This window comes from Muntiacus reevesi, chromosome 18, assembly GCF_963930625.1.
Source record: "Muntiacus reevesi chromosome 18, mMunRee1.1, whole genome shotgun sequence".
Classification (NCBI taxonomy): domain Eukaryota; kingdom Metazoa; phylum Chordata; class Mammalia; order Artiodactyla; family Cervidae; genus Muntiacus; species Muntiacus reevesi.
In genome coordinates this window covers 16,577,332-16,592,947 of record NC_089266.1, presented here as the reverse complement: position 1 = coordinate 16,592,947, position 15,616 = coordinate 16,577,332, and the positions used below count along the sequence as shown (strand labels likewise).

At 51.5% G+C, this 15,616-nt stretch overlaps 1 protein-coding gene across 13 annotated transcripts in view; it reads left to right on the top strand.

Moving 5' to 3' along the window:
• MAPT (microtubule associated protein tau) overlaps positions 1–15,241 on the top strand; it is a 118,750-nt gene extending 103,509 nt beyond the window's left edge. For 10 of the 13 annotated variants that reach the window (XM_065909297.1, XM_065909290.1, XM_065909295.1 and 7 more), the window contains 4 exons: positions 5,153–5,245; positions 8,563–8,644; positions 10,138–10,250; positions 14,539–15,241. In XM_065909297.1, coding sequence (XP_065765369.1) covers positions 5,153–5,245; positions 8,563–8,644; positions 10,138–10,250; positions 14,539–14,754 — 504 coding nt within the window. In that variant the 3' untranslated portion in view covers positions 14,755–15,241. The remainder of the gene's footprint in view (positions 1–5,152; positions 5,246–8,562; positions 8,645–10,137; positions 10,251–14,538) is intronic. The other 3 variants (XM_065909299.1, XM_065909298.1, XM_065909296.1) reach the window with 1 other exon arrangement.
• Positions 15,242–15,616: the final 375 nt, after the last annotated feature.

The window sequence follows — 15,616 nt, the reverse complement described above, 5'->3', positions numbered from 1 at the left end:
GTGGGTCAGGGTGGAGCTTTGTGTGTTTACACGTGAGCTCTGGAGAGCTAGCAGCTGACAGAGGGAGGTCCCCGCTGGGTCTGCTGTGTTCGGACAGGAGAGCATAGGATGGAGACGGCAAAGGGAGAGTGGCGGGCACCCCCCCGCAGAGCCTCCGGCTCCACAGTCAGTCGCGGAGCGGGTGTTGAATGAGAGGGTGAGTGTGGGCCCAGCCGAGGTTAAGGCAGCACCACCCTCAGCAGCCTCTCCGTGGGGTCAGTGGAGAGCAGAGGTCCCAGTACCTTCCAGAGTGAGACAGGATTTCACTGGGGCTGAGGCGGCCGAGTAAGGAGAACTGGGGGGATCCTTGTGGTTTCTAAGGTGAAAAGAGACTTGCAGAGTCATGACTAGAGCGTGGGACGTGGTCTGGTTGGCTTTGAGCAGATGGATCTAAAGTCACTTCCTCTGAGAAGGTGCAAGCCAGGAGCTGGGATGCGAAGGCCCCCCAGGCAGGACCGAAACCCACCAGAGCTGCAGGGCTTGGACAGGCTTGGGCTGCGATATTCCAGATGGCCACAAGATGGCAATAGCACGCTGTAAGTGTCTGGCTCTGGAGCCCCGACGTGTTTTAAAAATTTGTTCTATTTGTTGACAGAGTTTCAAATCTCGTTTTTAAAAGTATAAGTGTAGAACATCTATGCGGAGTAAATAGAGTGAGTCTGTACCTAGGAGAGTTTGCTTGTCCTGGATCAGGGCCGGGGACTCAGCTGAACTTGACCTGCGGCGTCCGGCTGTGCAGAGCCAGGCGGGGCCCCTCCTGGGGGGCAGCCTTGTAACTCTGAGACCCTCTGGACATGTCTCCCCGCACACAGCATCTGTGTTTATGAAAAAGAATCTTGTGTAAATTCCATCATTTTAAAGATTCCTGGATCAGTCACGGTTTAAAGGAACAGCATAAACAGTTGTAAACGGGTGCTCTATGGCGCTCAGTTGTGTCCGACTCTGCGACCCTCTGGACTGTAGCCCGCCAGGCTCCTCTGTCTATGGAATTAACTCCCCTAATATCTGATCTCCAGTGTCAGTTCTCAAGCTGAGCACTTTGGACTTGAAGGGAAGGCTTGCTGTGGGTGTCCAGTGCTCACCCCAGGTTAGATTCCCTCCAGAACATCCCAGCCCCCAGTCCTCAGCACTGGGCCTGTTGACCCTAGTGAGGCCAAGCCGGGCCCAGCATAAGACAGTGCAGGAGACAGGCCTCTCCAGGGGTGGCCCAAGGACACCTGGCCAGCCTGGAAGCTCCCGAGGGTGGAGGGAGGGCTGGGCCATCTGGAGCATCTCGAGAAATCTGAGCCCAAACAGAACCAGTACAAGATCTGATGTGGGTTTGGAACCATTTCAGGTTCTCCAGGAAATGGAGTAAACCAAAATGAACCTGCTTGCAGCCTCATGCCTCCCCAACCTCTCCTCCAGGGTCAAACCCTGACCACAGAATTTGTCCCTTGACTAGTAAGTCTCCTGGATCAAAATCTGGAGCTTCCAAAACATTGCTTTTCCTTTTGGCTATTTGCAGTGTCCGCCCAGAGTTGAGGCTGAGTATCACACATTTACTCTAGTTGAGAAATTAAGTTTCAGGATTCCAATTTCATAATGCCAACCATTCCCCCTTTTTATTTTTCCTTTCTGTAAATCTACCATTCTGTAAAGGGTGTTGACTTAATTTGAGAACTAACAGTAATTCAGGTCTGCTTGCTAAATATCCTTATGTCTCTTGCCAAATCCCACAAAAGTTTGTTGCCTTTTTTGTGGGAACAAGAAGCAGCCTGGAGAAAACATTTCTGTGTTTGTTGCCCATTGTGTTATTGCTTCATGTCTCTTGAGTCATTTGATGACTTTCTTGTAAGGATTAGTACAGAAAACAAGGCTATCCTCCTTGAAAAACTGGTCAGTGTTCTTTTTCAGATTAGAAAGTTATATAACCCATCACATTTCCCTTTTTGCTTTGACTTCCCGGAAGCTCAGAGCCAAATGTTGTTTAGTCGCTAAGTTATGTCCGACTCTTTTGTGACCCCATGTATTGTAGCCTGCCAGGCTCTTCTGTCCATGGATTTCCTAGGCAAGAATAGTGGAGTGAGTTGCCATTTCCTTCTCCACAGAGCTAAATGTAATGATCAGTCTTATAATTGTCAGTCCTGATGACCTCCCCTTCTCTTAACCGTCTTTGCAATTTTCTTGTTTTGTTATTTTGTGTGTGTGTGTGTGCGCTTTCTAATTCTAAACTGCTCCACTTCTCTTGTGAAAGTAGGCAAGTCTGCTTCTGGACCTTATTTGGTGGAAAGTTATGAATAAAAAATGATACCCAAAGCAGGAGTGCATGTGGGACTCCTTGAAATTTGAGGGTGGGACAAAACGATTCAAAGACGTTATGCAGATGGTGACAGCAACTCCCTAGGAAGCAGGCGAGAAAACCTGTTCCACCTCCTCACCTCAGCTCAAGCCCGGGCTGAGGTGCCACCTACCGTCTCCTTGCTGGGAGGAGAGACATCACCATTCACCTAGAGAGTCTTGTTTCTATTTAGTTTATGAGACAACAGGCTTGAGGACAACTCAGGTGAACTGTTGTTGTCACATAGGTATCCGTGGCTGCAGAAACACCCACATCTAGATTCCTGTGTGGATTCCGTTGCTGATTTGAGAAAGTCACTGAACTTCTCTGGGTTTTAAATGGCCTCTTCATCAGTAAGGTGGCAGGCGAAAAGGGTGACATGGAGTTAGGTATTTATCCAGCCTCTAAGTGAGGAATGGTTTTTACACTTAAAACCAGAGAAGTTGGACGTCCTGGTGGTTCAGTGGTTTCGACTCTATGCATCCAATGCAGGGGGCCTGGGTTTGATCCCTGGTTGGAGAACTAAGATCCCAGGTGTCCCGTGACATGACCCAAAAAAACAAAAACCAGAGAAGTTAGAGGAAGAAATGTTGCAAAGGAAGTATATTAAAATGTCAGCATTTGTATGCTAGAAAAATAAATACAACTACAAACAAAAAAAGGACAAAAGAACAATTTTAATAATAAAATGCAGAATAAGCCAACAATACACATCTATTTATTTTAATCAAGGAAATAAAAACAATTTCTTTTAATTGCACAATGCTGGTGTCAATATAGTGAAACTTTCTCAACAGTGCTCACAGGAGAAATTAATCAGACCCTTTAAAAAGTCATTTGGAAGATTGTGTGGAGGGTTTTTAGAGTATTTATAACTTTGGCCCAGAAATTGTATTTCTGGGACTTTGTGCTTTGAAAACAATCCACAAAATGGGAAAAACTCCTTGTAGAACGATGTCCATGGTGAGGCTGTTTGTATTATTTAAAATGAAATCAATATAAATATTTGATAGCATAGATAACACAAAATGGAATAGGACATTTTTTAAATTACATTTTTTAAATGTAACTTCTGATGACTATAGAACATGGCAAATACTTGGTACAGCAAGATATAAACTAGTATGCATACATTTATTGTCTACAATGATAGTTTTATTTTTATATTTGAGAGTTCAAGAGTACAAGAAAATGCAGTAGTGGTTAAGAGTAGCAAGAAAACTTTCTTGAACCTCTGTTTTTCAAGAACATAGTTATGTTACTTAATGAAAAAAATACACAGCTTTTTACTTTAAAGGAACATAAAATAAAACAAAGAGGTGGGTTAGATATGTATTTCCCAGGTTTTTCAATCCAAATCAATGAAATTAAGGGAAAAAAAAGAAAAAGGGATGGAGCCTAAGAGAAAATTACTGTATTTAGCTTGCCAGGTTAATGATATCTAAAAATAAATATTATCTATTACCAATGTAATTTAATAATTAACAATTTGACAAAGGGAAAGTCTTTTTTTTTTTATCTTATTGGAGGAAAAGGCAATTTTAATATCAAAATGGTAGGATGGATAGCTTTTGCTATCACGTCCTTATTTCCTCCATTGGCTGAAGACCTGTGGACCCCTGATGGCCGGCTCGGGTCAGATTTGGGACCCTTCTCCCAAGACGAGCCAGGCCGAGGCTCTGGCCACCCCCGGCCTCAGGGTGAGTGGGCCCCCCGGCAGCAACGGCCCGTTTTCCAGAATTTTAGAGGGTGTGCTGGTACTTCTTTGGGAACTTCAGTTGGCAGTTGTTCATACCGGTGATTGATAAACACTGAGGCCTCCTGTTTGCAAATACTGAGTCTCCTGATGAGGGACACCCGGTGATGATGGATCACCCCTCTCGCAGACAAATCGTGGAGTGCTTCAGCTCGCCTCCTCTGTGTATTTCATACACAGACAAATTGGATAAATTTCAGCATCACCGCCACTGCCCCCCCTCCCCCCGAATATAGCCTCACACTTTTTCCGTGGTGCCTGGAGAAAGGGGAGCCTCACAGAAATACAGTGTGGTCTCTACCATCCCCAACCTGCTCAGGAAAACTTAGGGAAGGCTGCCTGGGAGCACTGCTCCCTCTGAGTGCCTGGGGGTTCATGGACGAGGACCAGCCGATGGATGGAAGGGCGGGCACTCACCCTTCCAAGAGACACAGGCCTTCCCTGAAGGGGTCTGGATTTACCTTCTCCATAAATCTACCCGTGTCCTCCCCATGAAGTCAGGGATTCCTGAACCAGAACAAAACACCAGGGGAGCTTTTCAGAAGCCCAAGATTCTAAGGTCAGGAGTAGGATCCGGGATTTTAACAATATACCTGCAGGTGATTTCAGTGCCTGACAGACTTGAGAACAGCCAGGTGAAGGTGTCGCGGTGAGTGTTCAGATGGGTCTGGTAGGTGTATGAATGAGGCCACAGCGGGGACCTTTTATTTATTCATTTAATAATGTAACTAAACACATTTTGCTCCATCTCAACCTAGTGGACCCCCACCTCCGAGGTGCTCTCTGATGGGGGAGGCCTCCCTACTGCAATCCTCCCGGAAAGGGAAGAGCTGCTTCTGATGATTCTGTTTTGTGAGCCCAGGACTGTAAGGTGGGGTCCATGTCCAACCACTCACAGTTCTGGAATGCTCCCCGGGGAGGCGTGAATCAGCCTGCCCTCCTCTCCCCGGGCCTGCAGCCAGGTGGCGAGTGTGTTTGTGCGGGGCAGACACGTCTGGGTGTGGTGTGTCACTCATCCTTTTTTCTGGCTGTCAAAGGTGCAGATAATTAATAAGAAGCTGGATCTTAGCAACGTCCAGTCCAAGTGTGGCTCAAAGGATAATATCAAACACGTGCCAGGAGGCGGCAGTGTGAGTACCGTCACACTTTCCAGCTGTGGTTCCGGGTTTGAGAAGTGGCATGAGTGTTTGTACTTGCGAGACATTGCATAGAATAAACCATGCTCAGGCTCAGAGTCTATCCAGGTAAACTCCAGACTCCCCGAACCCACAGGTCCAGGAGGGCTGCCCTGTTGCATGGGCAGATCGAGTGACTGGTCCTCCAACCTGTTCCTGGAAGCGGGATCCTCCCAGCCCCATTGTCGCGCCTGCTCACGGGGAGCCCCGCAGCCCCTCTGAGTTAGAGCTAAACGTGGTGGCACCTGAGACTGAGCTCTGACACCACCTCCTCCATCACCTGGGTAGGTTCGCTTTAAGGGGCTCCACTGGGAACAGCTGGCCCACACCAAGGTCTTTACAGTCCTGCCTCGGGACAGGCAGAGGCCAGCCAGGCTCTGCTCCCGTTTGTCTTCTGCGTCTGCGAGGGATAAGCCTCTTGGCTCTTGTGTGAAACCAGTTCCACCCCTGGCGGAAGCTCCAGATGCAAAAGAGCCCAACAAAAGTACATCAGGGAGCGGCCGGCAGCTAAGGGGGACAGAAATGCTGCTTGGAGCCCTTTGAAATTTGGCTGCCTCCAGGTGTCCCTGGGGACTCCCTGCATTCCCCACTGGACGCATCCCTGAGATTTGGGGCTGGCATCCTCATTCTTGCCTGCCCACTTGATCAGCTCTGCCGGTATCTTCCAAGTGACCAAACTGGGTGCAGACTCGGCATCCTGAGGCTCGGCCCTCCTTCTCCACAGCCCCTTTGCTCCCCCAGCCTCTCTTGGTCGGCCGTAGGCAAATGTTGAAACATACTGGGGAGCAGGAGATTCAGGCCCCTTTGAGGTCCGCCCCTGGGGAGGAGGATGGCCTGTAAGAGCAGGCATCTGGTCCCCAGCTGGCAGTGCTGGGGAGGCAGTAGTTTGTATGACAGTGGAAGCCCTGGGGGTTGTGCTCTCTGTCCAGAAAGTGCCCAGCCTCTACCCGTACATCAACCACATCCAGACCTGAGGGTTTATTCTTGCAATGTGCTGCTGCCTCCTGCCTGAGCACCCAGGGCGGGCTCTGCCGCTGACTCCTTGTGGCCCCCGGAATGGCGGGCACTCACCCCGAGGCTGCTGCATGGCGCTTCACTAACGCTTCCTCACCAGTGTCTGCTCAGTGCCCCCCCCCCCAGTGCCCCCCGTCTCTGCTCTCCTGTCCCACTGCCACCTTGTCTTCTGCCAAGAGAAGGGGTGCGGACCACCCTCACCCGCTGCCGGCCTGACCGTGGGCTCTGGGTGACATTGCTGTTTTAGCTTTGACTCCTGGCTTCCCGGCCGACAGCAGGCTTCAGCCAGAGCAGGAAAGACATGTGCTTTCCGGTTTAACTCGTGTCTGGTCGGCTGATGGGAGGTTGTGCTGCTGGGGCTGGAGGCGGGGGTCCAGTGGCCGCAGTCAGCAGACCGTTCCTTCCAGCGGAAGCTTGGGGGAGGGGGTACATGCCTGCTGCTGGGCGGGCAGTGCTTACGACCTCGAGGGACTTCCCCAGGAGCCCTCCCATCTGGCCTGCACTCTGCGGGCCGGTGGACTAGCCTGGGACCCGACCCGGCAGCGAGCCACAGGATGTTGGCTCGTGACCGCTGCAGTAGGACCTGGTGAAAGGTGGCTGAGGGTGATAAGTCCCTGCGCAATGTCAGCCTCAGGCGCTTGAGGGGTGGTGGGCCCCTGGCCTGGCAGGGGGCCCCTCCTCAGCTTGGATGTAACTTCCCAGCAGGCAGGCCCTGCTCCTTCCCGAGGTTCTCCCTGCCTGCTGATTGACTCCCGGCTTCACTCCGGAACCTGGCTTCCTCCCTCCCCAGCCTCAGCCGCCTGAACACCTCCCTGTCCTGGCTCCCATCCTCCCCGCCTCCCCCATTTCTCTCGCCTCCCCTTCCCTCCCCCTCCATCAGGCCTTACCCCCTTCCTCCTCTTCCTTCTACACAGTGCCACCCTCCTCCTCCGCAGCTGGTTACACCCCCACCCCAAACAGGCTGAAAAGAGAAGAGGGAAGCCTCGCACACACCAGCCTTTGCTTCAACTTGCACCTGCGAGGAAAGAGGGGGTAGTTTCCACAGCCCCCTGTCCCATCTCCAGCACCCCACCTGGAGGGCAGGCTCAGAACCCCTCATTAACCCACCCACCCCCACAGGCGTGGGCTCCCCGCGCCTCCCTCCCCACACCTACGCACACAGGCCTTGTCAGCCTCCATCAACTCTCTGCCAGTAATCGACAAACGGCAACATGATTTTGATGAATGTAATTTGGGATTATTCCAGATGATTTAGAGCTAAATAAAAACTCCTCCTTGATGTGCTTGTTAAACCCATTATCGGGCAGGAGGCCATTCCTCTCTCCAGGTAACTCCAGGGCAGGGAGCAGGAGCCCACTGGCTCAGTGGTGACTGGCCTCCTGTGTCCTCAGGTGACCTCACACAAGGGACGTGTCACCCGTGACCATCAGGGGCCCCTACAGTCATGGCTTTGTGCAGACTTCCTCAAGAAGACCCCTCTGCTGACGCTGGGTCCCTGTGGGGTGTCTCCTCCAGGCGGCCGGGGGGTGGCTGTGTGGCTGGGCCACATGCTGGACCCTTAGGCCTCCCCGCGTGTGTCTGCTGAGCCGCCCTGAGACACTAAACACGTGATTCCTGCTGTGCCGCCTGACCGTCCTGCTCGTGTGGCTTTGCTCTTTTCGGTAAAGAACCAAACCGTCCAGGACGCTGTGTACCCAGGCGCCGCCTGGCGCTTCACTCTTCCCGGGTCGCCGAAATGCACTGGGCCCCGCTCGCTGACCATCGTTGTTCTGCCGTAGGAGTGCTGGGGTTCGTGAAGCTGCTCCTCGGAGAAGGTGCTTCTAACCACTCCACCCCGCCCTCTGCTCTCGGAGGCCCAGCAGGCACGGCTCTTTCGCTTTGCCAAGGATTTTCAGATGCCGCACACACGGACCCCTTCTTTTTCTGTCCTCACTGGATGTGATCTTTCGACCCCATGTCAGGGAAGAGAATGACCGTTTCACGTGTGTTTGTCAAACCAGTGGTGTGGGCCCTGCCCCAAAGGGCGGTAGCCCTGTATTTCTCTTAAGGTCCTTGTCCTATGGAATCGAAGGCACTCCATTTATTTCACTCCCAGGGCAGGGTTGGCAGAATTCCAACACATTTTCCCATCAGTACTAGGGTGTGTTCCTCGTGGCAGACCGGAAATGCCGTCCGAGCAGGGCCTGCTGCTTTTCATTGTGTTTCACTCCCAACAAAATAATCCTGTTTTACTCTCTCTCGTTCTGTCTCCCCTCCAGGTGCAAATAGTCTACAAACCAGTGGATCTGAGCAAGGTGACCTCCAAGTGTGGCTCATTAGGCAACATCCATCATAAGCCAGGTAGCCCTTGTAGGAGGCAAGACGGGGCGGGGTGGCCAGGGGGCGGGACCGGATGGGGCGGTGCCTTCTCCGGAAGTGACTGAAAAGGATGGATGGGATGGGCCATCAAGGAGCGTGTTGGGGGTGGAGCTTGCTGGGGCCTGGGAGGTGTGGCTCTGTGTGTAGCGCCTGAGTGGGACCAGGCTGCCCAAGACAAGGTAAGAAGGGAGGGCAGATGCTGAGCTAAACCCTGACCCGCGGCTCTCCAAGCGGGCTGCGCACAGGGCCTCTGAAGCTGGGGAAGGACCTGATCTGGCCCCCGAAGACTGGCTCCGTGGATTTGGTCCCCAGTTTGGTCCTCAGCCAACAGGAGGGACATTTCAGCCACTGCTCCAGCTACAACAGGGGAGTCCTGGGTCATGGCCATGTCCCCGCCGAAATGATACTGGAACTCCCCATGCGCGCCCTTCCCCTCTCCATCTCATGCCATGCAGAAATTGGTGCTGCCTGTAGATCTTTCTGCAGCAGTGGAAACGTTCTGTACCTGTCCTGTTCACTGTGGTAGCCACTCACCATATACGGCTGTTGAGCATTTGAAATGTGGCCGGTGCAGTTGAGGAAATGAACCATTTAATGAAATTTGGGGAACTCCCTAGCGGTCCAAAGGTTAGGTCTTGGCGCTTTCATTGCCGGTCCCAGGTTCGTTCCCTGATCCAGGAACTAAGATCCCACAAGCCTTGCGGTGCAGCCAAAAAAAATTAAATTAAAATTTGAATAAAATTTAAGTAGCCATGGGCTACCATCTTGGAGAGCCCAGATCTAGATTCTAACTCCTGCCTGAGAGTCCAGAGCAGGGCTTCTGCCTTAGGCCCTCTCTGGGGCTTGAATCATTACTGCAGGAAGAGAGGTGGTCAGAAGTGCAGTCTAGAATGTCATTATTTTCTGTCTCCTTTGGACACTTTGGTGGAGTTGAGTCTTTCTGCCTCTCCTGGGGCCACCATCCCATCACACTGTGAGGCAACTTTGTTGAGTGGCTTTATCCTTCCAAAGAAAGTAATGTAGTTCATCTCTTCCTCAGGTCATGTCTCCCACACTTGGACAGGGCATCGAGTGTCTGAGGAGGGAGAAAATGTCAGGGTCCTTCCTTATGAAGGGTGCATTTTGCCCTTCAGTTTAATTCCGAGGTCTTGCAGGATGTTGGCATAGAAAGGCTCAACTCCTTGGAAGCCGACCAATTTAGAATAATTTCTCTTGAACTGAGCTGTCCTTTACCTTTGCACTAAGGAGGAAGAATTTGCTGAGTAGATATTTTATGTACACCCTGATTAGTGAGATAAAAAGGAAAAAATGAAGATGAAGCAAATTGTTTTCAAGCCCTTTGGAAGGACCTACTTGTTCCAAACCACACTCTAAATAAAAGCTGGTTGTAGCTCCTCCTCGAGGTTGGCTTCTGCACGCAGTCGCTGCCTTAGCCCTCACTCAAGACTCGGTGCCTTTTGTGTATTGTGTTCCAGGAGGTGGCCAAGTGGAAGTAAAATCTGAGAAGCTGGACTTCAAGGACAGAGTCCAGTCGAAGATTGGGTCCCTGGATAACATCACACACGTCCCTGGCGGAGGGAATAAAAAGGTAAAGGGGCGGGGTAGAGGCTGTAACAGAGTCCGGTGTCTCAGAGCAGGAGAGCTGAGGGTCCCGTATTGACTGGCTTGATGTGGATTCTCAGCTACTTGTGGGGCTCCACCTGGGCTGCCCTTCACCATCCTTGGGAGCCTTAACAGCCTTGATGCTAGGCCCCACCTTGGAGATTCTGACTAGTTTGTCTCAGAAGCCATCTCGGTACCTGGAGTGGAGCTTTTAAAGCCCCCAGGTGACTCTTCAGTATAGTTAAAGGTGAGAGGTACTGCCCTCAGCCCTGTGGTTGGCCAGCACCCCCAAGAGGAAGTAGCCATCACCAAAGCCAGCCCCAGTCACCAAGAGCCAGTCATGGGAACATAACCTTATTTTCTAAATAGGTCACAGGCAGTTAGAGCCAAACAGTGATGCCGGAATCCAGGTTTCAACAAAGCCTCTGCAAGTGTCCATCAGGAGGCCACTGGACCGAGAACCTGGGTGTTCCCCATGGTTCCTAGAAGCCCTGGGTCTGAATGTCTGGGTGCAGTGGGGGCTGGGAAACCCCAGGGCCTCCCTCTGGGCTCATCACAGAACGCTGTTGTGTGGCGACGCTTTTTCTCTTCATAAATTCAGCGAAATGCCCTCTGGGGTTTCCTGCCCGTGCCTGCCCTGAAATTCTGCAAGTGGTTCGTGTTCCAGTCTTCAGTGCCTCCCAGCAGCTGAGTGAGGAGGACGGGGACGGAAGGGCCGTCCCAGCACAGAAACCAAGACCCAGCCCAGCGGTGCGGTGCAAAGGGCCCCACTCTCGGAAGTGGCAGCTGGGCCAAGCTTGGTGGGAGCCAGGGTCCCCAGCCAGTCACCTCCCTCCCCCCCATCCCGCCCACCTCCTCCTCCTCCTCTGGTCTGGACCGACAGACACACTCCACCTTTGCGGTGAAAGCCTGACTGTGTGGTTTCTGAGCGGCACTTGCTGGGCTGAGTGCGCTTAAAGCAGCGGTTGGTGCCGAGACCTCGAGGCTGACCTGACCTGATGACCAGTGATGGAGCCCCGCGAAGGCTGAGGGGCGCGTGGGGTCCAGGCTCCCCACAGGTCTCCCTGACCATCACGCTTGTACATACAGCATGCCTGGGTCTCCATCAGACGTGAGACCCAGGGAAATGAGAAGGTTTTTTTTGCAAAAGGCCAGCTTGTTTCCATTGCTGCCCCCACCCTGTTTAACACAGGGCCTCCCTGCCCTGGGGAGCTTAGTGAAGCTGCCGTCCCACCCTGGAGAGTCTGACTGATTATATATGGAATGAGTGGGTAGGTCTGGGTGTTGGTGATTCCGGGTGAAGAAAGGTCGCTACCCCTGACTCTGGAAGCTTCTCTTTCCGGGGGAAAGCTCTGGGCTTGACTCTGCTTGGAGGCATGAACCCCGGAAGCTCTGCAAGCCCTCTCAGCCTTGGGTTCTCCTTCAGCAAACCGGACGGAAACATCCCCGTCCCGGAGTTAGCGGCAAATCCAGGTCTGGACTTCTGTTTTCACTCATCTCTGTGATGCCTCAGGAAGGGAGGGCCCTGCCCAGCCCACTGCCCGGAAGACATTGTCCTGGTCCCAGAGGGTTCCTCGTGTGCGGTCCCAGTTCGCTCTGTGATGAGCAACACCGCTGACAAGCAGTAGAGTGCCGGAACCCCGCCACCCGAGTTCTTTCAGCTTGGGGAGTTTGGGGACGTTCCCAGGAGGCTGTCACATTTTTCTTAAGAACATAGACGTACATCAAAATGGTCTTTCAGTTACAGTAACAAGGAAGAGTCCTTTTTTCAAAGCAGTCACCGAAAATAAGCATATAGCTTAGATGGGAGCCTGATTTTTCTCTACATTCAAATGCCCCTACAATAGGGGCTCTTTTCTTGGGATCCAGGGACTTCTGAACTTGTAGGGAGAAATTGTCAGATGTGTGTGAGAGCAGGCAGGCAGGTGTACACATTTTCCTGGTCTCACCAGATGCTCCTGAAGGTCTTGTGTTTGTGCTAAGTCACTTCAGTTGTGTCTGACTCTTTATGACTCTATGGACTGTAGCCCACCAGGCTTCTCTGTCCATGGGATTTTCTAGGCAAGAACACTGGAGTGGGTTCCCATGCCCTCCTCCAGGGGATCTTTCTGATCTAGGGATCGAACCTGTGTCTCTCAAGTCTCCTGCATTGGCAGGCAGACCCTTTATCACTAGTGCCACCTGGGAAGCCCCCAAGGAGGTCCCAAGACCCCAGAAAGGTTGAGGATTACTGTGTCCATCACTTCAGAGCTCATCAGGAGAGAATAACTATGTACTGCTTGCCACCTGCAGCTAAACTGTCTGCTTCTGAGCTTTCCAGGTATCCTTTGGAGCTAAGACCTCCGGGTCAAGGATGCTCTACTTATTTTTTTTCTTTATTTTTAAATTGAAGTCTAGTTGATTTACAGTGTTGTGTTAGTTTCATGGGTAGAGCACAGTGATTTAGTTATACATGCACACATATATTCTTTTTTGGATTCTTTTCCTTTATAGGTTATTGCAAAGTATTGAGTATAGTTAGTTCCCTGTGGCAGACAATAGGTTCTTGTTGCTCATCTATTTTATATGTAGTAGGGTGTATGTTAATCATAACCCGATTTATCCCCCTTCCCCTTCCCTCTTTGGTAAGCTTGTTTTCTGTCTGTGAGTCTCTTTCTCTTTTGGAAATAAGTTCATTTGTACCTTTTTTGAAAGTTTTTTTTTTTTAATTGCAATATCGTTTATTTATGGTGGTGTGCCAAGCTATGCTGTAAAGCAAAATGACTCAGTTATATACATACATCCTTTTTTATTGTATTCCTTTCCATTATGGTTTATCACAGGATACGGAATAGAATTCCCTGTGCCATACAGAAGGACCTTGTTGTTTATCCATTCTATATATACTAGTTTGCATCTGCTAATCCCAAACTCCCAGTCCATCCCTCCTCCACGCCCTCGTGGTCACCACAAGTCTGATCTCTGTGTCTGTGAGTCTGTTTCTGTCTGTGAGTCTGTTTCTGTTTTGTAGATGGGTTCATTTGTGCCGTATTTTAGATTCCACATACAAATGATATATAGTATGTGTCTCTTTCTGACTTACTTCACTTAGTATGATAATCTCTAGTTGCATCCATGTTGCTGCAAATGGCAATATTTCATTCTTTTTGTGGCTGAATTCCATTCCCACATCTTCTTTATTCATTTGTCAATGGACACTGAGGTGGCTCCCACGTTTTGGCTGCTGTGAACATAGGACTGCTGGATCACATGGCAGCTCTTATTTGTAGACTTTTTGTTGATGGCCATTATAACTAGAGTGAGGCGATACCTCGTGTGGTTTTTGACTTGCATTTCTCTAATAATTAGCAATGTTGAGCACCTTTTCACGTGCTTTTTGGCCATCCTTGTCTTTAGACAAATGTCTTTTTAGATCATCGGCCTAATTTTTGACTGAGTTGTTTGCTTTTTTGATAATGAGTTGTATGAGCTGTTAGTATATTTCAGAAAGATGCGCTGCTTTGATCATGCCTCATGCTTTCTGGCACACCTGCCAGCCCTGCCCACAGCAGCTGCCACCTCCAGGGTCCTCATCAGTCATTGGCAAAGGGGAGGAATGTGTTTGGCTCACAGCTGGATGGCTGGGGGTCTGGGCCCCTCCCTGTATCTCCTGCAGCCTCTCTTTCCACACTTTCATCTGCAGTCTGGCAAAGTGCGTGTGCACGTCAATGTGAAATGCGCATGCCTTTTGACCTACTAGCAATCCCACTTCTAGGAGACACAGTACATATGTGAAATGATGAGTACAAGGTTATTCAACATTTTTCATACACAGCATTTTCTGTGAGAGCAAAAGATTGGAACAACCTAAGTATCTACCAACAAGGGAATAGATACATTTTGGTATATCTGCTGTGATGGGAAAGCACACAGCCTCAGCAAGCAGTGAGGGAGCTATGTGGGGACAATGCAAGGTATTAAGCCTAAACACGGGAGTGCAAAGCATGTGGATACTGTTGCCATATGTATGCATATACATACATGTATATGTATTTTTCTCTCTACTCACACATACACGTTTGCATGTGTGGGCTATTCCTAGAAGGGTACACAAGGAGCCCACAGTGGTCACTGCTTCTGGAGAGGGGGCCTGGGGGGCTGGCTGGCAGGTGACTAGGATGCTGCAGGGAAGCCATGAAACCATTGTGGCCACCACGGCTCCCTCCCTCCTAAGGCCGGCAGGCCGTCACCCCGACCCAACTCTCCTCCTTACCCTGCCCACTCTTCTCTTGCAGATCGAAACCCACAAGCTGACCTTCCGCGAGAACGCCAAAGCCAAGACCGACCACGGGGCGGAGATCGTGTACAAGTCGCCCGTGGTGTCGGGGGACACGTCCCCCCGGCACCTCAGCAACGTGTCCTCCACCGGCAGCATCGACATGGTGGACTCGCCGCAGCTCGCCACCCTCGCTGACGAGGTGTCCGCCTCCCTGGCCAAGCAGGGTTTGTGATCAGGCCCCGGGGCGGTCAATAATCGCGGAGAGAAGAGAGTGAGAGAGTGTGGAAAAAAAAAGAATAATGCTCTGGCCCTCCGCCCTCTGCCCTCCCCCAGCTGCTCCTCACAGATCGGTTCATCGGTTAATCACTAACCTGCTTGTCGCTCAGCTCTGGCTCGGGGCTCCCAAACCAGTGACCGGAACAGAGCCACGTTCAGCTTTCCAAATTGATGGGTGGGCCAATCCTAATAAAGTATTTTTAAAAATGCTCCAAAAGAGGGCCCCACCCAGAACTTCCTTGGGCAGTTATTTTTGATTCTTTTTTTTTCCCCCTCTGAGTGGAAGAGGAAGGGAGGCTCTGAAAGCTGCTTCCGGGGGCTCTCCAGGCCTGGGGGGTGCCCCATTCTGGGGGTGTCCCCGAGGCAGCAGTGGCAACAAGGGACTTGCAACTTGGCACATTGGCGGAGCCACAGGCACAGGGCCGACTCTGGAGCAGGGCGGGGCGGGCAGGGGGTTGGGGAGGGAAGGGAAGGGATGCCAGGGCCTGCCTGGAGGGCAGCGGGCAGGGCACAGCCTCCACCACCCACTGCAGACCAGGCAGTCCTGTTCTTGGCGGCTCGGGATCGGCTGAGGTCCCTACCCTCTGCAGGGAGAAGGGATGGGGCAGGAGAAGGAAGGGGATGGGAAGGACGTCGTGTGGGTCACCTCCTTGGAAAAGACCACCGAGCGTGGCCTCTTCCTTGCTTCTCGCAGGGTGAGGGGGGGGTGGTCCTGAGCTGAGGGGCCTCTCTCTGCCCCCTGGAAACCCCGTTTTATTGAGTTCTGAAGGTGGGAACTACAGCCACGTTTTTGGCCACCTCACAGATCTGGGACTTAG